The sequence below is a fragment of the Notothenia coriiceps genome, unplaced genomic scaffold (genome assembly GCF_000735185.1).
Source record: "Notothenia coriiceps isolate Sejong01 unplaced genomic scaffold, NC01 NC01_scaffold00036396, whole genome shotgun sequence".
Lineage (NCBI taxonomy): Eukaryota > Metazoa > Chordata > Actinopteri > Perciformes > Nototheniidae > Notothenia > Notothenia coriiceps.
The window spans coordinates 420269-446107 of NW_011369097.1; the positions used below are offsets into that span (position 1 = coordinate 420269).

General features: G+C 39.8%; 4 protein-coding genes across 4 annotated transcripts in view; all 4 read left to right on the forward strand.

The window, feature by feature from the left end:
- Nucleotides 1-13101, forward strand: LOC104963660 (sarcoplasmic/endoplasmic reticulum calcium ATPase 1-like). The gene is made up of 11 exons (XM_010792273.1): nucleotides 1-15; nucleotides 881-997; nucleotides 1093-1311; nucleotides 2228-2563; nucleotides 4200-4420; nucleotides 4509-4711; nucleotides 5517-5602; nucleotides 5945-6078; nucleotides 7302-7419; nucleotides 8296-8413; nucleotides 8705-13101. The coding sequence occupies exons 1-11, from the start codon at nucleotides 1-3 to the stop codon at nucleotides 8746-8748; spliced, it is 1611 nt and encodes a 536-aa protein (XP_010790575.1). The 3' UTR covers nucleotides 8749-13101.
- The window catches only part of tmem200b (transmembrane protein 200B), a 461151-nt gene that overhangs the window by 353361 nt on the left and 81951 nt on the right, over nucleotides 1-25839 (forward strand). The gene's annotated exons all lie outside the window — the stretch shown is intronic.
- Nucleotides 12212-25386, forward strand: LOC104963662 (ubinuclein-1-like). The gene is made up of 10 exons (XM_010792274.1): nucleotides 12212-12261; nucleotides 15884-16067; nucleotides 21753-21848; nucleotides 21941-22065; nucleotides 22392-22511; nucleotides 22590-22730; nucleotides 23545-23595; nucleotides 23718-23875; nucleotides 24153-24594; nucleotides 24958-25386. The coding sequence occupies exons 1-9, from the start codon at nucleotides 12212-12214 to the stop codon at nucleotides 24566-24568; spliced, it is 1341 nt and encodes a 446-aa protein (XP_010790576.1). The 3' UTR covers nucleotides 24569-24594; nucleotides 24958-25386.
- The window catches only part of LOC104963667 (calcium/calmodulin-dependent protein kinase kinase 1-like), a 366751-nt gene continuing 358543 nt past the window's right edge, over nucleotides 17632-25839 (forward strand). Inside the window, exon 1 of the mRNA XM_010792280.1 lies at nucleotides 17632-18043. The gene's annotated coding sequence lies outside the window, so the exon portion shown is untranslated. The remainder of the gene's footprint in view (nucleotides 18044-25839) is intronic.

Sequence of the window (25839 nt, forward strand, 5' to 3'; positions counted from 1 at the left end):
ATGCCCGGGAAAAGAGTGAGACAGGGTAGGGGCAAGTAAAGTGGAACCGAGAGTGTCGCGCCAGAACTGAGAGCAAGAGACAGACATTACGAGGAACGAGACAGTTTTTCCCCGTTCCACTGGTTGAAACCACTGCTGTAGATCACTGCCGGTACGTGAGCTGGAGCGCACCGGTTTAAGTTTGAAAGTTGAAAAGTTTGTGTGTCTGAAAACGTATGTGATACAGTACAGTTTACACAGCACACATATGTTCTGTAGCTACTATTGCACTAAATGCTAACACTTGAATACGTTATGCAAATATGCAACTGGTTTGTTGAAATGTTAATAAATGGGAGCTTCCTCAAACAGCCATCTCTTTCCCGACAATCCCCTCTGTGCACGAACCCTTACATATGGTAATTAAACATTAAAACACCTGCGGCTTATAGTCCAGTGCGGCTTATATATGTACACATCATTCAATTTAGCTGCTGCGGCTTATATTCAGGTGCGCCTTATAGTCCGGAAATTACGGTAACCACAATGTAAGGTGCTGGAAAAGCTAGAATTTGACTTTGAAAAATATGTATCAACCCTGTATTTTGGTATTTCTTCCATTTAGCATTTTAGCTCTAATTGTACATAAACCTCCAGTAGTTATTCCTAACCATCCTCAGCCAGGTCTACATTATCATCATGCTGTTGTACATAGACATCTGAGGCGGCAGGCAGACACCCAGACAAGGTGGTTGAGTGCTTAGTCTGAAGAGTCATCCATCAGCTGTCAGCAGCCTGCTCACTGGCCTGACAGCTGCCCACAGATTCAGCTGCTTAGCTCCTGCCCTGGCTCTTTCTTCTTCTTTTCTTCTGTAACATCTCCCTATTCTTCATCCCTCAGGTGATCAAGCAGTTAATGAAGAAAGAGTTCACTCTGGAGTTCTCTCGTGACCGCAAGTCCATGTCCGTCTACTGCACCCCCGTCAAGCCAGGGTCCCAGAGCAAGATGTTCATCAAGGTATGAACAAATAATATAACCAATAAACAGAGAGACTTTCATCCTTTGTATGTGTTGCTTTCAGGGCTTGATGTTGTTCTCTCTCCTCCCCTCAGGGGGCTCCAGAGAGTGTGATAGAGCGCTGTCAGTACCTGAGGGTGGGGACAGGGAAGGTCCCGCTGACCGACGCCTTGAGGGACCAGCTGCTGTCTAAGATCAGGGACTGGGGGACGGGCAGGGACACACTGCGCTGCCTGGCCCTGGCCACTCGTGACATCCCGCTACGCAAAGAGGACATGGACCTGGAGAATTCAAACAAGTTTGCAGGTTATGAGGTATAGTGGAGGAGCGTGGTGACATCTGATGCTTATCTTAGGAATCCAAGTTGGTCAAATAGGCTCATTTGGTGACACACCACAGGCAAAAACATGCACTGGTCAGTTTCAGAGTTGAGAGTTGCTTCTTCCTTGTGAAATCAAAACATCCAAAATACACATTTAGGTGTTCATTTAACTACACTATGCATTTGTAGATTTGTCCTAAATTCACCAAAGTGAGCTTTTGATAAGGCCTCATCTGCATGTTTCAACAATACCTTTTAGAACACCGGTTATTAAAAAAAGTATTATACTTAATAATGAACTGTGGAGGTTTTTTCATATCTTTTAGTGTTTTACACCCTTTGCCTGTTGTGTCTTTTCCTACTGTATAGTCATACAAAAAATTCCAACTTACATTCACCAAACTTCCCTGTTTAATTAATATACCGGTATATATTTTAAATGTCTATATAGAGGGGTTTGTTAATCTATTATCCATAGCATATTAAACATAACTTTTTATTCTTTAAAAACATTTAGAAAATGGAATATAATAATAAACATTTCGGAAACATTGTCATGCATAATATAAATGTCTAAATATAATTGATCAACCATGGAAGTATCATGGTGAGATGTTTCAGTTTACCCTATTCACAGATATTGTCCTCTTTGCTGCCGTCTGTTTTTCGTTTGACAGCAGTGATAGAATCTTCTTTCCACTGAAAGAATAACCCTTCTACTCTTGGTTCTTATTCTCTGAGACTGTTTTTTGTTGCATTGAAACTAATCAGTTTGATGTTTTCAGCAGCAATACAACAAATACAAATAATGTGAATTCCATTTCTGAGGATGCGAGGTGAGATTCGGTTTTCTGATAAAGTCCTTTTCCACCTAATCCTCCTCTCTTTTCTTTTTTTTTTCTATTCAGTTGGGCCTCACATTTGTTGGCTGTGTGGGCATGCTGGACCCGCCCAGGAAGGAGGTGATCGGTTCAGTGAAACTGTGCAACGAGGCAGGCATCCGCGTTATTATGATCACGGGAGACAACAAGGGCACAGCTGTGGCTATCTGCAGACGAGTTGGCATCTTCGGCGAGGATGACGACGTGACCGGAATGGCCTACACGGGGCGCGAGTTCGATGACCTCACGCTGGAGGAACAGAGAGAAGCCGTCAAACGGGGGCGATGCTTCGCCCGCGTGGAGCCATCTCACAAGTCTAAGATTGTGGGATTCCTGCAGTCATTCAATGAGATTACTGCCATGGTGAGGGAAGGGGGGGATGCCTTTGTAAATGTATAGTGTGCATCTATACTTTTTACCCTACACCCACCCCTTAAACTATACAATTTCTTTACTTCCTGCTAATGAAATCATTATACATTTCATAGGTTTATTATTAATGGAAGAACTAAGAGATCAGAAAGAAAAAATAAGTCTGATTCAATTTTTTTTAAACTCCTGTCTGCGTTAATGAGGGAGGAACAATTTTAACAAGATAATTGTTCATCGTGTCATCAGTGAAAAAGGAGGAGAAAAGACATTTTGCCAAGATCATTTTTCTGATTTTTTTGGATACTGTAATAATGGGTACACATATTGATATGATTGAAATACAGTTTTAGCCAAGTAAAAGACATGATAGTAATGCTACATAATGTAACACACTGTATTTCTAGAGTGTAATAAGAAAATATAAATGCTATTAGTCCTTTTTGGAACATGGGGCAGTTGCACACTACAGCCTCTTGTGGCCAAAATTAAGAACCAAAACAAGGGAACATGACTATCAAGAACAACCTTTTTTTTCTTTCCTGTTCTTAAGTCGTCACCACAGAGGAAAATATTAAGAACAGACTTAGAAAATGTATCACCGGGTATTTTTTTTCCATCTAGACTCTAAGGGCTCCGTACTTTACGCCTGTTGCAAGGCAGAAAAACAAAGCATTTCCCACCTTCCTCTGGTTTTTGCGTTGTCTGAACGACTTGTTGAGAATGCATGAGAAGAGGCCAGTGAGGCGTTACATGTTTCAGGTCTCTCTGAGGCTGCTCTCTCAAACACTGCTATCAGAAGCTGTCATCTCCAGCCCGCTCCGCTGCGTCCTATCTGACACATGTCTCAGAAGAGGGGTGATCGGAGGGGAAGATGGGAGGGATGGAGACAGCAATATCACCATTTGCCTGTCAGACTAACTCTACCATTCACAGCGGTCTAAAGCAGCTTTAGGCCCTGTCGTGACACATTAATATATCTCACTTGCTCAGCTCTTGATTAATCTTGTCTGGATCTGACACGATAATGAGACGTTGTGTGACAACATAGTCATTAGCTTTCATCGCCGTTAGTCTCTGTTAAAAGTGTTATCGCCCCTGAAAATGTGGGAATGAAAAACAAGTTGAGGTTAGAATAGTAAAACAAATATATATGTTCCCTCAAAAAATACCCTTTAAAAGAAATGTACCGTATTCAAAGGTTTTCTCCAGATAAGGTCCATTTGTTATACAAGACTACTTTCTAAGCAGTTGCATTTTTGGGCCATTTTGGGTCGAAAAAGTAGAACTTCCGAGATTAAAGTCGTGCCTTTTCGAGAATTTCTTAGATAAACATTTGAAATTCTCTGAGTCTAAAGTCACAAATCTTGTTATTTTGTAATATTGAGGTTTTCTTTTTACACCATTTCACTTTTGCATTGGTGAATCAGTCTTATATAATGGCATTTTTTCCTGCTCCCCCTTCCATCTCCGGAATATCTGATTCCATTTCCAAATAAAGTTGCCGTCTGAGAGGAAGCAATTCATTTTTAAATAATTGGTCTTTTCTGCAAATGTTTTGGGATTATTGACAGAATCAGGAATCGAATACAAGTCAGGTTTTCTGAGGATTGATCTTTTGTGGTCCCAGACAGGAGATGGTGTGAACGACGCCCCCGCCCTGAAGAAAGCCGAAATCGGCATCGCCATGGGCTCCGGCACAGCGGTGGCGAAGTCAGCGTCTGAGATGGTGCTCTCTGATGATAACTTCTCCACGATCGTGGCTGCCGTAGAGGAGGGCAGAGCCATCTACAACAACATGAAGCAGTTCATCAGATACCTCATCTCTTCCAACGTGGGGGAAGTGGTCTGGTGAGGAAGAGGAACACGCTGAGATATTACCTTCACGTTGAGTCTGACGTCATCAGCTGATGTTGGTTTCTCCTCACTCTCTCTCCAGCATCTTCCTGACAGCCATCCTGGGGCTCCCTGAGGCTCTGATCCCAGTGCAGCTGCTCTGGGTGAACCTGGTGACCGACGGCCTGCCAGCCACCGCCCTGGGCTTCAACCCCCCAGACCTGGACATCATGGACAAACCCCCCCGCAACCCTAAGGAGCCCCTCATCTCTGGCTGGCTCTTCTTCAGATATTTGGCCATTGGAGGTATGTTTAGCTCTGCTGTGATTTGATGTGTGATTATGCATTTTCTCACTATAGATAATGAATTTATATAAAATGTATGTATGAAAGTAAATCTAGAATTGCAACTGGCGAGCATAGACCTCTGCAAATGCCAATACTGCATTTACATGATCAACAGGTGTTCCCATTTCCTGTGTTGGGATTAAGATTTCGGTGTGTGATTAGCTTCAAGTTAAGCAATGAAACGACACAGATGATACTTAGAACATGTGTTGTATTTCATTGATCAGAAGGTATAACATAAAATGTTAATATCTGTTTCTGAGTTTGGGAATTTTACAATCTGGAGAAAGGATTTCTGAAGATTCCCCACACAACACAAATGCCACACAAATGCCATAGCAGTGTTCATGAGACTGATAATGGAATGTGTTCACCTTGGACCATGCTTCACACCTCCATCCTTTTTAAATACAACTCAGGCTAGTTGTTTTTTGTGGAATCCCACTCACAGACAGACCTACTAAATGTAACTTCTTGTCAGAGGTACATTTTGTGTGCGGCACACCCTTGTATTTCCACAAAAATTCTATTTAGCACAGCCTTAGCGTCGATGGACATCTGTCAACCTTCTGGACTCCGTAAAAGCAGCAGCTAGCATAATAATGCTAACTGCAACTACACAAAGTTAGCTCTTGCAGTTAACAGACAGCCAAGATTAAAAGCACACAACCCATAAAAACCCATTTTCTTCCTGGGAATAACTACATCTATCTAGTAATTTTAGTTTTACATGTAATTTTGTTTCTGACTGTGTCTCCTGTAGGATATGTGGGTCTTGGAACAGTAGGCGCTGCCACATGGTGGTATCTGTATGATGAGGGCGGCCCACAAGTGTCCTTCTATCAGCTGGTGAGTAGCAAAACACACTGTCTAAATGTATCAGCACCGGCGCGGTCCAGTCCTCAGAATATAGATTTGTATCTATTATGACATACAGCCCTTCAAACTTAATTTACATAACACCCACTGTTGGAGACGGTAATGATTGGGCCTGCTCCCAGTGTTAACCAAAATAGAAATGGAAGCAAGACCCATGTGGTTTGGTACACGCAAAGTGGGAACAAGGCCAAGGTTCTGCAGCTGTTAACCCATCAGATCTCAGCTCCATCAAACCAGGTCGCAGGGTTCCTGCTGCGGACATACACACACGTGCACACAGACACACTCACTGCTCTGTCTCTCTGTCTACAGAGACACTTCATGCAGTGCACTGAGGATAACCCCATGTTCAAGGGAATCGACTGTGATGTGTTTGAATCCCGCTACCCCACAACCATGGCCCTATCTGTGCTGGTCACCATCGAGATGTTCAACTCACTCAACAGGTCGGTCATCTTTCGTTATGATGTGGAGGATAAACACTCCTTAAATGTCAACGCTGTCAGATTTCAGTTAAAAAGAAGACTCACTGTTGTCGTCCAGCTGACAGAATTAACCAACTTTCTTAGCATGAAAAACGCATCCATCACAAAAATCTACTTCTTTCACTGCTGAATGAATAGTTGGCACTTTTGGAAATGTGTTTGAATTAAGTGCTTGGTATCTTACGTACATTAGATGAGAGTTGGCACACCCCTCTGTTTGGTAAAAGAGATGGGAATACTAGCAGGGTATTTAAATAAATATATATTTTTTAGAGGCACAGGCAGCAGTAAAATGTGTTTTGCTACCTTAAAATAGCCTGCTATTTTTTCCATCTGTTCTTTTCAAGGCCACCAAACACCTTTGACAGAAACACAACATTTACCTTGCAAAAAACCCTGAAGTTCCCTGTCTATTGCTGCTACAGTTCATTTGTTCATGTTATTGTGTGACTTTGGGGAATCTTAACTAACCCTTTGAAACACCAAAGTCATAAAAACACATAAACAAACAAACTAACTAATAAACAAACTAACTGATGATAAATAACTTGTTTTCTAAATTGTGGCTGGTACTTTTGTAGATAGCAGTTAGTTGCTTCGCTTTTGGAAAGTCAAGGTTAAAATAGTTTAACATAGCTAAAATACATTTTGCAGCTGCAGTATTTCATTGCTTCGGTTATATTCTCATGACTTCAAATATAAGGACTTTTATAAAACTCCTTAACAAATCTGCATTTAGTGATTGTGGTAATGGAATTAAGCTTAGCCACACATCTTTAAAAAATGGAATAATGCTTTTTTGGGGAGGCAGAAAATAAAAGGCACAGTGGTATGAAGGGGGAAATTAAGCTTTTTTGCCAGGATTGCTCATGGAGCAAGTCTGTCAGTAACTCCTTATAGAAATACATAGTAATGTCTTATTCAGGAAAGAATCTGAGAAAGGGAAGGTTGAAATTAAGGGCTACATGACACTGAAAATGTTATCCCAAAATATGACATTTAGTAAAACAGACAGAGGGAAAACATGTTTACATGGATACTATTGCCCATTCTGAGACCTTAATGATTGCTTGTTACTTTAATTCTAATCTGGTTAAAGACTTGTATCAACTTTTAACATCATAGAATAGCATCAATGTCAGGCCCGATCAATTGTCTAATCTATTTACAATTATATCCGCCAGTTTGTCTGAGAACCAGTCCCTGATCAGGATGCCTCCCTGGGTCAATTTCTGGCTGCTGGGAGCCATCGTCCTCTCCCTCTCCCTCCACTTCCTAATCCTCTACGTCGAGCCTCTGCCGGTAAGAATTCAACCACATGACTGTCAGTGAGTTGGACCTATGGGGTGTTGAATGATGACATTTTTAAAAAGGCAGATTTTCCATGATAGTGTTGTGTTTGAATGGCAAAATATACATTGAGAGAAAATTACAGTGGCCCTGAAAATGTTACCGCCCTGCAACTTGAGAAACACATGTAAAGTACAGAAGACACAACTAAATACAGACTATTTAGATCTACAGTAGGAAAGAAAATGTTTGCCACAAAAAATACAAGTTTAAGAGGTTACATTTTAAGTAACCTTTATAAAGTGTTCGTTGTTGTAAAAATGATTTTTTTTTTGCCACAAGAGGCTAACCTTCTTATTACAAATAGGACTAGAAATGCCAAATTAGCAACAATTAAAATATGATTTCTTGCCAAAAGAAAGACATGACGGTAATGTTAATAACTTTCTAACCCACACGAAATGTACCTTGTGTTTAGAGTGCATCAATAAATTAAAACTGGAAGAAAAATATGAATGCATCAAAACCATAATATCCTGACAACAACACAAACCAATTCACCCGCAAGAAAACGCTTTTACTGAGGAAATAAAAGAAAGATGATTTGTGCAATTCTTATTTTTGTCCACCTATATTCAAGTCATGGCCCGAAGGGGAGGGGGGTCCGTAGAAACGCAACCTCATACAGAAAAAACAAACACTGCTGTATACAGGAAAACTGCAAGTCATGCAAAACGGCAAACGTTCCCAAGGCATGTTCTCCGCATTTAAGTCTCCCCAGGAAACTTGTTGTTTTGCAGCAGAAAAGTCTTCATTACAGTGTCGGCTGTGCTCAGCATCTATTTTACTGTTAAGACTCTCTGACTTTCTAATCCCTCTGTCTTCCAGTTGATCTTCCAGGTGACCCCTCTGCACTGGTCACAGTGGATCGTGGTCCTGAAGATCTCCATCCCTGTCATCCTCCTGGATGAGGCACTGAAATATGTCGCCAGGAACTATCTAGAAGGTTTGTTGAGCCTGTTGGTCCCAATATGTCCACCCATACAAACGTGGTGTGAAAAATGTAGAGGTGAAGTTTCTTAAATCAATGAATGTTGAACATCGGATTTGACTGACTCTCCTCTGCTCTCTTTTTCTCTCCTGCATTTCTACTTCAGCCTAAACTCTTTTTGTCTCACCTTCTTTGAAAAGGTACTCAACCTCTTCATGCTTTCTTCCCTCCTGTGAAAAAAGCTATGGACAGATCGCACTAGTTATAATGAACTCTAAATGTTTTATCTTTTTTTTTTCCCGGCAGGTGATGAGGAAAGGAAATACCGGAGGAGATGGAAGCGGGACTAAGTCATCTCCCTCGACACACTCACACACTTAAACACACGCCTCCCCTCTTCCCTTTACGAGATAGAAAGCTAGAAACCTTTTTTGTCTCCCCTGTCCTCGTTCCCTCAATCCTGCATGTCCAACAAACACCACTAGAAATGAGGTGTGTGTGTGTGTGTGTGTGTGTGTGTGTGTGTGTGTGTGTGTGTGTGTGTGTGTGTGTGTGTGTGTGTGTGTGTGTGTGTGTGTGTGTGTGTGTGTGTGTGTGTGTGTGTGTGTGAAAAGAAAAACATATTCCTAACTAGTCGGCTCTGCTTTTTAAAGATGTCTGCTCATTGTTTTCTTGACTATACATACAGTGGTGCAGTAACTGGACTTTGGGAGGGAAGGAGAGGGAGGACAGGGGAACGGATAATAATATTAGGTGGGAGGGGGAGGGATATTTGAAAATAGCAGAGAGACGGAAAGAGAGACTGAGAGGCCTGCCATCATGGAGAAGAGACATCACGAGAATAAACAAGAACGTAGGAGGTGAAAACAGCGGGATACGAGATGACCATTGTTCCAGTGTGTGTCCACTAAACAATTATCTGGAGGTACCGCCACACACACACGCACACTACTGGCCGAGAGTTCCAGGGGCGCGGCCTTATCAGCACAACAACATCGTATCTCTGGCCAGTTTGTCACAGCGCTGCTCCACCATCGCTCTTTGTCCGAAGTCTTACTGATCTTGCTTTTATGCAGATGTACTCTCTGTCTCTCTTTCTCGCTTTCTGTGGAGGAGGCACCTGTGGGCTCGGGGTTATGACCTCATCGGCCTCTTCGAGTTGGGGTGGGGAGATTTCGCTCCACCTAAAGGTGTGAATAGCTTTATGCCGCTTGGCCGCTTCCTTCGCCTCTTAAATCGAGGAGCTGAGGTCAGCTCACAGACTTGGTAAACGTGTATAAAATACAAATAAATAAATAAAAATGTCTGTGGCACGCCTGTGTTTATAATGCATTGTAAATGACTAATTATTAGCTAATAGCACTGTATAATTATTGTCATAAGCGATCATAGACATACATTTCTACAATCCTTTATAACACAAAGTATTTCATGACTAAAGTATCGTAATATTTCTGAGTAACTGAATTATTTTGCAAGCCCATGTCTATCATGTATTAAATGATGATCCTTGCAAACAAATATCAGCGACTGACTTGCAATTATGAAGTGTTATGAACCCTCAACCTAAAAATAATACAAATATATACTTTTTTAATGTGTTATGATTATTGTTATAAAGCTTTATGAGTGTTTAAGTCTAATTAAACAGTGCTATTAGCAGATTATAACTCCTATAAGTGTGTTTATAATGCGTAAAAGACATGGGTGTCATAGTAAGCGTTACCAAAATGTCAAATATCAACCAAACGGTAGAGTAGCTGGTCCTGTTACGCCTCAATCTAATGTCCATCTGCTGTGCTGAGTTTTAGCTGTCAAATGTCTAAATTAAAGGCAGATCCGAAAAGGACGATGAACTTCATGACATGTTGTACATAATGATGGTCTTAGAGCATCCTGTTGTTCATCTACCCTTTTAATGTGTTCAGTTGTATCTAACCCTGCACCAGCGCTAAAGTGTGTGTGCTTATATAGCCTTACTTGACTTAATTTGTCTGATTTGATAGGCTTCTTGCGCACAGATGATGTAGTTAGATTAAGTTAAGGAATGGCAAGTAAACTGCTTGATTGTGTCACTTGGTTATGAATCATCAAGCACATGTATCATCCATGCCTTATACAGCCCACTGCACCTCCACTTTGTGGTCTAAATGAATGTGTTTCTGCTAGCCTTTAATTAGCACCCACCGTCACCACTGGCACTCTTATTGCCCTGACAGGGATACTCGGGGTCTCAGAGACTCTGAATGTCCTCCTGATCTGCGGCATGTTTAATCGGATGCCCTTTTTTGTGTGCTTTGTGTGCTGCTCCCTCAGCTCCTCCTGCTCTCTCAGTGCTTTAGCAACTCACTTTGGTATTGTTTTATAATGACTAAATAGTAATGTATTTGACTGAATGAACCCGTGGGTTTGGATTGTGTCTTTAAGTCTTAATTATGGGTTTATGTGTTGGGCCATGGTGCTCTGCGGACTGGGTCAGTAGTGGTTGTGGTCTCTTTTGCTTCCATAGAGGAGAGTATGCACTTAAAAAAAAAATGGCTGCATCAAAAATGATTTAATTTAATAAAGCTACATATGAATATAGCGTTTGTCAAGGAACATGTTTTATTTCATTTCTTGTTTCCAGACCTGATTTTCCACAATTTGACATGAAGCATGGTTTAGAATCCAAAGGAAAATCCATCCTTAAACACTTTCAAAATGAGCGACTATTGCTAACAGGACTGTATGTAGTTCTATTCATCTATTTTGTTGCCTGGTGATGTTTTTCCTACTCCAGGGGATAACAAGCCAAACCAAGATGGTATGTCTTCATCGAGTCCAATTTCCAATTCCACATGCTCTCTGGGGTCATTCTTGGAAATTCATTGTTGAGGTTGATTGAGAAACATTCAAATTCAGAGTATGACCTCCTGAAAATGGCGGTGGAGATGCCCCAGATTTGGAGAAAAGTGCTTAGCAAAGTAGTGTACTGATGTTGAAGGTGGCAGCAGCAAAATGTATGTTAGATATCTAAAAAATCTATCTGTTTAAGTGAACGTTATTTTTAGAGTATCTTCACTGCTTTACCTTTCCGCCACACATAGCTTTCCGACGGGTAACTAAAGGCGTTATTTATGCTCTCTACAAAGCCCATTGAAAAAAACAATAATTCGACCTTGCTGAGCACGGGAGTTGCTGGTCTATCGCTGCCTTGATCGTCAGTTCGTTTTGTGTTATTGTGCGACTTTGAATAATCTTAATCAACCCTTTAAAACACCAAAGATGCACGATAACACAAACAAACTAAATATTTATGCAGCAGTAGGCCAGAAACGTCCATGTTCTGTGCGGTAAAATTACTGTTTTTGTCAGTGGAGTCTGATGGCTTTAAAGAGAGCTAATGGCTTATAATAATAGTCCCCCTAGGAAAGGGCTGTCTCACGGTAAGTTAAAGTGATGAAAATAATACAACTTACATTTTGACTGATATTTTAGGTTGCTAAGACATGTTTTGCTTCTTCCTTTGTCTGCTGCAGTACATTGCTTAGCGTTGGTGCCACTTCTCCTGTCTCTTCCAACAAACTGGCTAATTTTCCGCTATCTACTGTAGGAAATACACTGGTCCACATCCAAAAATCCCAAATATCCTTTTAGGTTGAAATTGATTAAGCACATAGAGAAAATACACACATTATCAGACAAAAAAGGCTTTGAACATCGAGCACAATGAGATACACTTTAAGGATGGACTGTTCCTTCCAAATTTTCCAGTAAATAATAGCTTTATTTTGATTCAGATTTTTGTAAAACAGCCGCTTTTGTTTCACCACCATGATATTGGGCCACTCTGTAGACCCCCTGTCCCAGCTCTCCACAGCTCTGTAACATTTTGGCACTCTGGCCACCAGGCGCTATAGGTCTGTATCCTTGTTATTTACTACTGAATCCTCAACTCTGTACAGAAGATGAGAAAAATGATCGCATGGAACATTGTTACTGTAATAATAACCTATACAGTATATAATATTTAATTTTATAACTTGCGTCAGTGAAACCAACTCACAACAACGCACAGAATTGCGAGAATCCATTTAGAATTTATCTTTGAGCACATGGTATCTAAGGATCTCCTTTGTTTGTTTTGGTTTTGTAGATTAGAGCTTTTTTTCTTCATTCTTCCCATTTTGGTTTTTACGGTTGCTGGGGTTTTGTGTATTTTACTGTAGGGAGAAGAATATGACGTTATGTTTAAGATAAGAGAAGAATCATGCTTTTCGCTAATAATGACGATGACGCTGATCATTCAGTGGGGGTTATCCGGTGTGAGAATGTTCAAGGGTTTGTGAATGACCTGTGTCTGGTTTACGCTGAGCGATAAGCAGTGATGAATCCTGGGTTATGAAGTTTAATGACTGTACATTGAAGGGCTTGGTGTGGATGCAGGCTCTAGAGACCCCGGCACCTCCTAGCACGGTACTCAAAGTCCATCTGTAAAAGAATAATGCACTTTACTATCAGTGAAGTAGTGATCATGTTGATACCATCTGAGCGACCGTTCCCTTTTCTGTCTGCATAGAAATGTTAACAGTCTCTAGAGCCCCAGTTCCACCTCTTGAATTATTAAAAGGATTCTCTGTATTGCCTTGTTAATATTCATTTTGGACACATAATTTTATAAATGACAAAGACGTGAAAATAAAGATAATTTATCTTGTTATTTATTCCGAGTTTGTTTCTTTTTTTATGTACTGGGGGTATGAAATGTTTTATAACAAAGTACTGAGGGCCTGAGAATCAAATGAGAAGAGAAAATGTTGTGATCCAATTTCCAAGACTGATCTTACTGCTTATCACAAAAAAAAAGGGTTTGCCAGGATAACCAAGTTTAGAATCTTACCCATGAGAAAATAAACATTATTTTTAGTCATATTTAGAACATGGTACACTTTACCTAGAAAGATTATCATGGCAAAAAGTAATGATATAAGATCTGTTTAACTCATGCTTTCAAATAAAAGCTATCCCAGATAAATGTTGACAGTGGTTTAATGGATTGACCATTGGGTTTTTCAATGTGAAATACATTTAGAGGTTTCTGAGTATCAAAATGTAGGTTTTTTGTTTCTCCTTCATTTTAAAGCAATGTTGGAAACAAAGGACTAGTTTTGGGATACATGCTCCCGATATGTTTTTTTTTTACAACTATCAATTCAAATATTTAGCACAATCCAAGTGATTTTAAAAGGTGTTAGATCAGGAAACAAGCTGAAGTTAAAGAAAAAGTTAGACAAAGTATCTGTATGCCGTCCTAATAATTTGGTTGCCATCTGCAACTGAAACGCTAGATGCCACTAAATCCCACAGTCCCTTTCAGTCTGTTTACTGCTCTTTATCAAGCCTTTCTTTCTACATCAGACCATCATAAAAGAACACGTTAAAATACACAGAGCAACATGAATGTAAAACCACATAACTTTAGGTTTGCAAATCCAAAGTAGTCAGACATTAGAAACTCATGCATAATACAATAAATAACGAAAAAAGTAGCTATATTTAAAAGAAACAAACTCTATTATCAAGTTCCAGAGGTTTAACATACACATTTAAAATAGCTTCAGGAACATACTTGTTTATTAAAGCCACATCTTTTTTATTCAAGACATTGCACAGTGTGATTCCATTTGATGTTGAGCCCAATGCAAACACTGTAGTATCATGTCATTCGAGCACTGAGCGTGTTGAACCAGCAGGGGGCGGTGTTACACCACCTAGCCTGTAAATATAAAGCGGTGAGTCATGGCAGGATGTTTTATTGGTACCCATCATTCCAAGGAAAAAAAAGGACGTAGTTTGTTAGTTTAGTGAAGCCCAACCAAACAAGTCACTGCTGTTTTTGTCTGAAGGGGAGGCACCACAGGTAAGGATGGTAAAACAATTTAACTAAAATATATCATCATGGAACTTCCAATAAATAGTTGTGTACTACGCATATTCTGAAATGCTATCTTTAAATGTATTTATAATGCATTATCTAAATCAATATATGCCAATTTGCATTTATTTAAACAATGAGATCTGGATGAAACCAGTTTCAAAACTCGTGTTGTATTATGGTGTCATTTTTAGAGTCAACGGATTTAACAGTTTTTTTGGCCTTTTATATCGCTCTATACTATAAATAAAATAATCTCAAAATCCATTTCCTTTAGAATATAATCTGTAATATATGTATGAATTAAACTGTTTAATTGTGTTAATTAATTACTATCTTAAGTAAACTTTGTGGGAATTAAGGATACATTAATCAAATGTATCACAAACTGTGTATTTTGGATGATTGCTTTCCATTAGCATGAAAAATGCATGAAAAACAATGTTTAGCCTGTAGCGTCATGCCATAAGCATACCATGTGAACCCAGGCTGATGAGTCACACTTAAACAGAATGAAACATGAAACAGAACCATCACCAGCCTTCAGATTTTGAAAGACTCTGCAGAAACACACTCACTTGCACCTACACCTGCCTGTCTCACTACCAATTACCACACAGCCAGAAGTACTTTGTCATGCTCCATCAGATCTCACATGTGAAGATGACACGCACCCTCTCCAGGGGGAGTTCCTGGAGTTAAGGTGGGATCCCAAGAGGCTGCAAGGGAAATGGAAGCAGGATCTCATTAGCCCCTTATTTCCACCCTGAGCCTCAGAGGAATACATGATGGGGAAATACAGTAGGGGATCTGTCCCAGTGAAAGAAAGACACACACACACACACACACACACACACAGACACAGACACAGACACACAGAGCGGCTGAGATAACACAAAGGTGAGAAGAGAACTGAAAAGGTCGCGCAAGGAGACAAAGGTTTTGGAGTGGAATCTGGTCTTGTTTTCTATTCTTTCCTGTAAAAGAAGGGGCACAAAGCTTTCTCTGAGCCAATCATATCAGGACGAGGGTGATGAAAGACTGAAATGAATCAATGAGTCTTGTTTGAAAAAAAGCCTTTAAGCCTTGGAATTTGTGGAGGTGAAATAACAAGCCCCAGGAGACCCACACATATTTCTTAGTTTTCTTCTGCAATAGTCTGCTTTTATTGATTTTTAATTGTTGACCTTTCTGAAATACAAAATGAAAAAAACGAACCCTTTATTGTAGAATCCAAGGTTGAATACGACACTGCTCCCCTGGCCATATATATATATATGTAAAAGGGCACCAGATCTCCTTGAGAAGCATGACACACAGACTTTATAGATTTGTAGCTCTTTTTATTTATTTGTTGTGGTTGTTGTGCATTTTTTTGTGGTTTTGTGTCTCTTGGCACTCTGTATGTGTCTCTCTGTTTTGGTTTTATGTCTCTTTGCAGTTGTTTTGTGTCTCTTTGTGGGCCTTATTTGTCTCCTTGCAGTGGTTTCCCCCCCTTTGTAACCGTTTTATGTCTCTTTGTAGTTTTGTCTTAAGTCTCTTATGATCTAAAGGTGTCTCTCTCAAACCAGCATAAAGGTCAAACACAAGCGTCAGAGCTTTGATGATGATCTGGTCATGCTCTACAGACATCACGATTCAGCCACATTTGCCATGCACATACAAGGCTGTGTATCGGCTGAGTTTCAAGATGACTCATCTGAGAACAAGCAGAGGCAGCACGCTGTGCAGCGGGCTCTGTGGGGACACACATCTGTAAAGAGACAGAATTGGCTGGAAAATACTTTAAATTTGGAGGGTGATTGGACTGTGAGGGAGGACATGCTGCCCCTTATCCCAGGGTGTGAGCCAGTGCTGTGCTGTGAGGCTAAAGCTGTTGCCAATAAACTAAATGAACTTCCCCACAGGAGAGGGAGAGGACCCACTTCCCCACCACTACATGTTTGGTCCATTTTTAATTCCAATAAACGGTACAGTGACTGGAGGTTAAAAGCATTTCAGAAGGAATTATTGTACTTTTTTAACTGCACAGAATTATGCTTTTATCTAGATTCAACTACCCACCAGAAGTTGGAGGTGAGACGCTTAGTCAATTAACCAATTAGAAAATAATAATTTACTTTTTTACATCATTTTTAGATATAACAATTGTTCCTTCTCAAATATTCGAATTGTAATTATTTGTAATATTCTTTTCATTTGTGCTTATTTGTTTTTTTAAATATTAGGATATTAGGATGAAAAACAAAAATGACACTATTTTAAACAGTGTCATTGAGAGTTTTGGGTAATTGTGATGAACGTTTTTTGTTTTACAAATGAAACAAACTTACTAAAAATTACTTCCTCTATCAATATAAAAGCTATAATATTGCATTTTGTTTTGCAACACATGTTTTTAGATTGAAAATAAATGCAAGATATGTAATGTAACAAATAAACAGTAAAATAATATTTTCTCTTGGATGTGTTTATTGTAGATATTCACATAGTAATACATAATCCTGTAAGAGATACATGATGGGCGGATGGGTTCCATAGGTTATTAAAAATTGTGCTGCTACAAGAAAATACTATACATTTCCCCTGTTACATCCACTCAATTAACACTATTCGGAAGGGGGATGGTGGTTGGGAGATTTGAGGAGGATAATGGTTTCTGTGGGATTATGAAAATGATTTCACTCAGAGAGAGTGAATCACATTGAAGCAGGCCTGTTAGGATTGTCAGCATGGGTTAGTACTGCTGTACTGACAGGCCATCGACTAAGCTTTCTTGGGTAAAAGTGTGGGTGTTTTAATCACATGTCACAATATTTAAAATTAAAATAAAAAATAAATAAAGGAGATGAAGGATGTAACTGGTATTGTCACATAGTGATGGCCACAGTTGGCGTTTTTAGTGCCTGCAACATGTTCTGTGTATAGGCTGCATTGGACTCAGTAATTATGATGTTACCATCTGCAGTCCCAATGACCACTCTGCTTATCTCCACTAATTAGTCAGGCGTTCATTCAACATTTTCTCAATCGGAAATGTGAAAAAAATGGCCAGCAGAGGCGCTAGCTGCACTTCTGCTGCATACATCCACTTTTGGTTCATTATAATCTCCAGTGGATGGGCAATGAAAACAACCCATAGTAGGCACCTTTGATAATAAAACGGGTAATCCAATTCCCTATGCATCATGCTGTTTTTAATCAATAAAGAAATATGGTAGTGTAAAATAGTGTTGTGGATGCACGGCTGTGGTCATGCTGCGGGAACCTCCATGGCGGGAACAGGGCGGATCTTAGGACCCGTGGATTCGTTTGTGGTGGAATAATAAAAGTTGGGTTTATCCGACGCGCCTCAAAGAAGTGTGTGTGAGCTGCCTCCTTCTGCTGTGTGCACATTTCAACGGTGGTGGTGCAATAATAGCCAGCTGCGCGCGGAGTGTGTGTAAGTGTGTGCATGCCGCCGCTGGTTGTCTTCACTCCGACTTCACTGTAGACAACACAGGCGGGTCTGTGTGTCCGTGCTTTCCGGAAGAGAGGGTGTGACACATGGGACACATCTCGGGTCAGCTGCTGATCCTGCTTCTCGTTTGCACAGAAAGCAGCATGGAAGCCTCTCTGCGGGTGTGTGTGTATAATCGGCTGTGAGTGGAGAGGATCAAACAGGCGGGACACCCCTGTCTCCGGATCCCTTTCACTGGAACGCGCTCACACACGCCCGACCTCTCGTTTGGGTGAGTGCAACTTTTACCATCATCTCATGTGAAATGCTCATTTTTGTAGTCATGGCCGACTGTGTAAATAAGGGGAAGTGAAGCTGCTATTGCACTGCAGATAGATTTCCATGCACCTGTTTCCTTGCTGTGTGTGTGGTTTTTGTTTGGAATCAATCGCTCACCGGAGGGCACACAAGGATATTGACTACTCTGCAGTTGCACTAGATATGAATCACTTTACGCGTAGCCTCGCACTATGCACCGTGAAATTGGAAGCTGCACTGTGCCATTGATCTGTGTCATGCACCTGTCGTAAAATGCTCAGACTCCTAATCCACACATATTATAGGATATTACATGCGTTTAACTGCTGTAAGGTCCGGGGTTCCACCAGGGACCTCTCAAGGTGATCCAAATGGTCTCCAATATTGAGTTTTAGGTATGAGTCCAGTGACAGATAGGGATGTGTGCTCTAACCACAGGTTTCAGAACACTAATGGTAATGGCAGACTGTGTGTGTATCTGAGGTGCCTCATATGAAAACTAGTACTGAAACCATTAATTGATTAGACAACAGGCAGGGAATCAATCAACAAAAACACTACGGTTGATTGATATGTCATCAAGTTATTTATAACGAAAAAATTGCAAGCATTTCTGGTTCCAGCTTTCTCAAATTTGAAAAGTTGTATTTTTTTCTCTTTTCTTCTTTATTATTTCCGATTTTATATTGATCCTCTGTTGGCTTTTGAAAAGTAAAGTGAACACCATGACCTCTTAAAAGAAGTACCCTTAAGCCGTCTTTAAAATAAATCACCATTTGTCAATATTTTCTAACCTTTTGTTGAAAAAATTGTTAAACCATTAGATTTCTAATTGATACGAATAGGTTTTTTTCAGCTCTAATGAGCATGGGTAAAGGGTAAAAGGTGTACAATCATTCCTTTTGATAAGACCTATTTTATTAAATGATGTGACCTCATTGAAAGAGATTTACCAGTACATTGAAATGTATACGGCTCATTGATGCAAAGTAAAAATAATTTTTAAGATACACCTTTTTTTTAAACTATCACATCTCTACCATTTCTTTCCAAGCATACCTCCTTTCTAATATAATGTCCTTGTGAATAATTGTCTTAATATAAAAAATAATTGATAGTTTTTAATTTAGATGTCCGGAATAGCCCGGTAAAACAATTATCAGATCGAATTGTGGTTGCTTTAAGTGGGTAGATAACATTGAACTGATTTGTTTGATGTGTTAATGGACATATATTAATTGCAGGCTCCTAAATCCAATAGAAATCCATTTTGGTGGACTTTGTGAGGAATAAAGAATCAATATAGTATCATATTGTTTTGGAACTTGTGCTTTACTGCACTAATCATTCAGTTACTCTGGTTATTTTCTGTTGAATGCAAAAAAAAAAAAAACACAACGAAAACGTGGTTTTAGTGATTTCAAATGACTGGGCGTCTAGTTTTAAACGAGCTATGACTTCATGTCTGCATCAAGTGGTGCTCACTCTCCTCTGTTCACAAATCGTTTAATCCATCATTCATGAGACGTGGGGCTGAATAGTTTGCTCTGAATTTACTTGAAGGATGACTTCAAAACGAGTTGACTCTCCAGCAGTGCTGCAACTTGAAAAACAGCGACTTCATGAATGACATGCAACAAATTATTGTAGCGTCTCACCATTTGTTCTCGAGCCCTGACAAATGCAAAGTGTCTGACCGCAACAAAGAGAAAAACAGTTTCACTTTTGGTGTGCTTACTTGTACAGTATGATGAATTTCACAGGCTGATATTAAGCACCAGGTTTGCTGAAGTGGCTGCATGAATTGTTGCTCTGGTGCATTCATGATATGTTTTGTATGCAACTTTTTGATCATTATATGCCAGGTTAAAGGAGCTGTGACCCATTACTGGTTGGGCTTGTATCAGCAGGACTGAGAGTGAAATAAAATGCTTTTCAATTCTAAGAGAATCATCTTGTACCTGTGCAATTTCTGAATCTTGCTGCAAAATTGTGCTTTGTCCAGTTCTTTAAAAGAAAAAATAGATTATGTTCCCAGCATTGTGCCAATGGCTGTTCTTTTGAGTATTGATTTTCCTTTGAGGAAAGGAGGCATATTCTTGTGGAAAAGAACAAGGTTTCTATTGTTGTAGTGTTTCGGGTCATTTTGACTTGCATTTTTTTCTAGGGTTTGCTTGGTGTAAATTAGCAACTCACTCCAGTATCACTTCTGCCTATTCTCTGTTTCTGAATGTGCTGACGGCTGTAACACTCCCTCATGTGGGTTTTCTTACTCATGCAGAGCTGCGACCCAGCTACTGAAAAGAGGACATGTCAAACTGCTCCCAGCTCCTTCAGCCCCTCTGGGAAATCACTTAGTAAGGCGGAGGGAAAGGAAATCATCAAGCATTGTGTGCGTGTAGGTTTATGTATTGTTATTGCAAGTTATTTCTCAATAAATGTCATGAGCAGTTTACACAGGACTGGACACCATTCACCCATAATATGTCGGGCGCACCTAAACTAAGAACCAGAGAATAAACGGGGATTGATTGTGACTGGTTGGTGAACACTGCTACACTTCTGCTTCTTTTGGAAGGTTTTCATTTTTCAATCGTAATACCAATTAATTGTGATCACTAAATCACTGCAGAGCGACATGCAATCGGCAGGAAGTGAAAAACCCAGGGTCCATTATATTTGTTCAATGTGTAATTGCTTGATGTATCCCCAAAGTGATTATCATCACTCTGCTGCACCTCTGGGTGCTTTGTCAGTGAGTGTGAAGATACTGTTACGAGCACTCATGAAAATTGAAATCATTGCGTGACAGTGACCTAGAGGGGTTTGGCATTTGTAGGGTTGTTGTCTAGATGTATATCCATTATAGATATGAGTGTAGTAGAAACCCAGCCTATTATTAAGCTTGAATTATGTAGTTTTACCGGCAGCTGAATTAGCCACAGATGTCACCTCCTATATAAAACAAACTGACACGCTGATCAAAATTGGCAAAAACACTGAATAAAGCAGTTTGGTAATTTAAAAAAAGGGTTTCCTCCTTAACGCATGCTCATCTTTTTTTTAAAGATCTAGCTTTTTTCAGTAAATTAAAATAGATTTTTAAATAGTTATAAACGACCGACATTTATAAAAGTGTCTCATTCAAATTATCTCTGGGTTTGAAAATTGTAGAAAACATTTGGGATAATGTAAGTTCAGAACCCAACACATTGTCTTGTTTTAAGGCATTTTAATGTGTCAAAATTACATATTACATCTTTTTAAAACAGAAATGTCAATTTAACTTTCCTTTTGTTTGTGAATCCAAAAACCTATAATGAGTCATTTAAAGAGCATCTTGCAGGTTTTTATTTTTTCTACATTTATGCTTAAACTTGCTTGAAAATTACAATTAAAAAAGTGAATGCAGGATTTGATATGTTTTACGAGACATAAGTGCAAGAATTCAGAGGGAAAGGAGCAATTTTGAGCTCTGCTCTTAAAAACGGCTTTTTTTTAAGGTCATACGTCAAACGCGTCATATTACATCACACAGGGGACACATCTCCGCTCTCTGACCGCGGGTATAGTAGAGTTGCGTTGAGTAGAGCGGTTGTGTTTTAAGGAGCTGGTATTTTTCGGTAGTTTTACATTGTATTTCATCATTTGTAATCATCTGAGACTGCCAAGGCACACNCCAGCTGCGCTCCAAGGTCTACACACACCTGTCGTCCTTCCTGCCCTGCAGCAGAGACACACTCCTCAAACGTGTGAAGAAACTGTTCCTCGCACACACGGTGAGTTTTATTTGTTTATCACTTGTAGTAGCCTATGTGTTTCAAGTTTTACATCTGCATGTGACTTTTATCTTGAATTTGACACTGACCAGGAGGAATGCTCTGATGTGGAGAACCGCATGCAGAAACTGAAGGAGGCCATCTGCAGAGCCATGCCCGAGCAGATTGCAAGTTTCAATGAAAGCTGTCAAGTATATGAGCAAGCCAGGACTTCAAAGTAAGCACTTGAGCATATATCTTGTGGAAAATTCCTTTCATTTACTACATGGTACTGTTAGATTGCTATTTGCTAACAGCGGAGCCAAAAAAGGGGCATTCGGCTTCAAATTATTAGATTTTTATCTTTTCATCTATCAATTATGAGAATATATTTATTTCAAAGCCTTGTTTCCATTTTGTATTCACACATATTTTTGTGCAGCTTCTAGAAAAAAAACCGACTGTGTCCATAATTTGAGGCCGTACACTTGATTCTCCTCAGTTCATGGTTTGGGCTCATTGTGGATCTTTTTTGTCTCATCTTAATCTCTGTTTTAATGTCAGGGCAGCGGAGGAGAAAGAAAGTAAACAGAAGGAGAATGTTGGTCCAGAGGACAACATGGAGGAGAAAGGCGGGAAAAGAGGAAGTCCAAAGAAGCTGTTCAAATGGAACGAAGAGATAAGGTCAGATTTAATCATCATTAGATTATTTAAAATTTTAAATAACTTAATTTTAACTTTGTGCCAACATCTCTCACACAGGGAGTGCCTGTGTCACGTGTTAACCGTGAACATGGAGAGGTATAAAAGACAGAAAAGTGGTCAGGAGCTGGAGGAATATCTGAAGACCTTTTTAGACAATGAGGTCAAACTGCTGTGGCCAAAGGGGTGGATGCAATCCAGGTTGGTCACACCGTGGCAAACTCAGTCTCAACAGCCTGATTTCTCTTACTGTTAAAACAATTCCCCATTAAACTGCAATTCAATATCTTATCCATACTAATGTACCACTATTGTGTGTATATATATATATCTGTCATAGATTGTGGTACAATGTGCACACCACTTACTTTAACTTATATTTAAATACATATTTGTTTTTCATTCTATCTTTATTGGACAGTTTAACTTAAAGTTCTCTTTACATATGTATTTTATTTGACCATTTATTAAACTTTCTTACTTAAAGGTGGGGTAGGTAAGTTTGAGAAACCGGCTTGAGATACACTTTTTGTTATATTCCATGGAATGCTCTTAACATCCCGATAGCAATGAATATATGTTTACATAATATATATATAATATAATAATATATGTTTGACAAAAAATCCATTAACAAATTTCATCTGTGGAAGCCGTAGCGCTGTAAAAAGCACGACCAATCATCTGAGCCGGCCCGGCTAAAATAACTGGATGGCCTACCTGCCTGTCAGCCTTCCATCTGTGCACAAACTTATCTCGTGCCCTCATTGGTCATGTGCGCGTTCGTGTGTGTTGGAGGAGGGGCTCTCTAAGGAAGTGGCAGATTTCTTCCGGTTGTGTATTTTCAAATTCCAGCGCACTCAAGCTGGTTTCTCCAAAATGACCTACCCCACCTTTAATATTTTTGTTATACTAATATTTCTATAATTTTAATATGATTTATTTTCAATCTAAATTTGAAACCCAATCTCCTAAAGAAAGTAATCTGATTACTACTCAACATGTGTTGTTTCAGGGTGCTGTTAAAGGAGAGCAGGGAGATGTTGAGCCTCTTTGCACCATTACCGTGAGTGTATCTCTTTTATTTGTATGAGTTCCTAGTCTAGATGCTTCAGGAAATGTTACGAAAGGTCTTGATTTATTTATTTTTTAAGGATTTCCAAATTCACTTCTCACATGTGTTCTCAGAGTGAAGAGGGTCCGGCCTGAGAAGAAGCAGACGCCTCTCATTTCTCCTCTCGCTACTTCGGATAACTTAAGCTTCCTCCAGGAGTCTCCCCTGCTGAGAGGACCGCCTCACGACTCAGACGATGTCATTATCGTGAGTTTAAATCCCTCCAATCCAGGTATTTTGCTGCATGTATGTGTGTTACACGCATATATTCATCTAACAATGTTCCTGATAAATAATCGTGTGTATGAGGCTCACTGGCAGTGAACGTAGGGGATTACTTTAGTCAATGTTTTTGTTTGTGTTTTTTGTAAAAAAAAATCTCTGTATGTACAGACCACTGTCTCATTTGTATGCATATATTCTGCTTTCCATCTCTAAATGACAAACATTACTTATACATTGTCGAAACACAATAAACAGATTTTTGATCAGAAATCTCTCCAATCCAGTTTCCCTTAGTTCTGAGAATAAGGAAACCTTGCTGAAGGTGGCGGGTCAAACAGGAAGGGTTTCAGTGGATTCTGCCTCCTCTACACCTGCTGACAAACCCCCGATAAGCGCCAGGTCTGCTCAGACTCAGTCCCTCCTGGAGCTCCTCGCAGAGCAGGCGCTGGCTCGTGTGCAGCCGATCCCCCAGGAGCTCCTGGAAGCAGCCGTGGCTAAATACAAGCGTTCATTCCATCACTGGATCCTGGGGTCGGACACCAGAAGTCCTCCGTTCCCTCCTCCGCCCCCTCATTCCAGCCCGGTGGGTTTCCCGGTGTGCCGAGTCGTTGTGCCTCGGCAGGTCAGAGACGTCGCCCGGCTCTCTGATGCTGGACAAGTGCAGATCATCTCAGACGACGATGACGTTATGCTACAATGACAACTCCCGGTGCAGATTTACACGCTGTACGTTTTGTTTAATCATATTTAGTTGATGTAGTCTTGGATGAAAAAACTCTAAACAGCAGATATCCTGATTTTCAGTCCCTACTATAGAATTCAAACATTAGTTTGAATGTTCAGGTAAAAGTTTGACTGATAACCTTATTTAATTATTATTCTATTATTGGTAGTAATAAAATAATGATCTGACAAAATGTTAAACCACCATCAATAGCCTTTTTTCTAACATTTAGGATCAAACAATGCAAGACCTAAACTAAGTAAAGACTTATTGTTTGACAAATTACAACCCAGATATGTTTTATTTTTAAGACATGGAATATAGTAGATGAAGGTTTGTTCAACTTTTTGTTTATTTCTCTCGAGGTGGGAGCCGTTTCTTGACTGGACACATGTTGAGATTATAACAAACACAGGAGTTACGACACCAAAATCAGCTGTGCAAATGAGTTTCTTATCAAAAGTCAATTGGCTAATGAATATTACTTTTAGTCTACAGCTACAAGTTGAGTTTTTTTTTTTTTCAAGTGGAAATGTGCTCAACATTTTCACTTGTTTTGCATTTCATCTGAGTTGGGAAGTAACCAAAGAAATGCTAGTTTTTGTTTTACCTATGAAAGGAGAAATGGCACTTATACCAATTTAGAAATGAGCAGACTGTTTCTGATAACACCTTGTGGTTAACTGTGCAATGACACTTTAATCAACTTGTATTTGAGAGGCTTTGTTTATAATGTATGATTTAATTTGAATGAATAAATAATTAAAAATGAACATGTTGTGCAGCCATTTGATTTTAGATAAATTGTCTTCAAAGGTAGAGACACTGAAGGAGTTAGTGAATGAGCCTTAAGTTTCAGTATTGATGCCTTACATGCAATAAATACATTACAAAACACTAAGTGTGCATGTGGAAAGTGGCCGACTGCTATGTTTGTGACCTGTGGTGTTTCTCAATGTCCAGAGCCACTATTTAAAGGATGCTACGTCATCGAGTCCCGCTGAAGGACTGTTCCAATGTCCAGGATGCTTGGAATTCTACCGAGGCCGGCATCCTTCGTTGTGGGAAAGTTCAAAGCTGCACATGTGTATCCTCCGCGGTCTTAAAATCCCCACAATGCTTTGCGTACGGACCAATTTGTAAAATCTTTGGCGGAAAATGTAAGGCGGGGCCTCTCATATGACGCACACTTGCTATCCAGTTCTATTCTTCGTTCTCCGAATGCCAGGAAGGATTCTTGCCTAGCC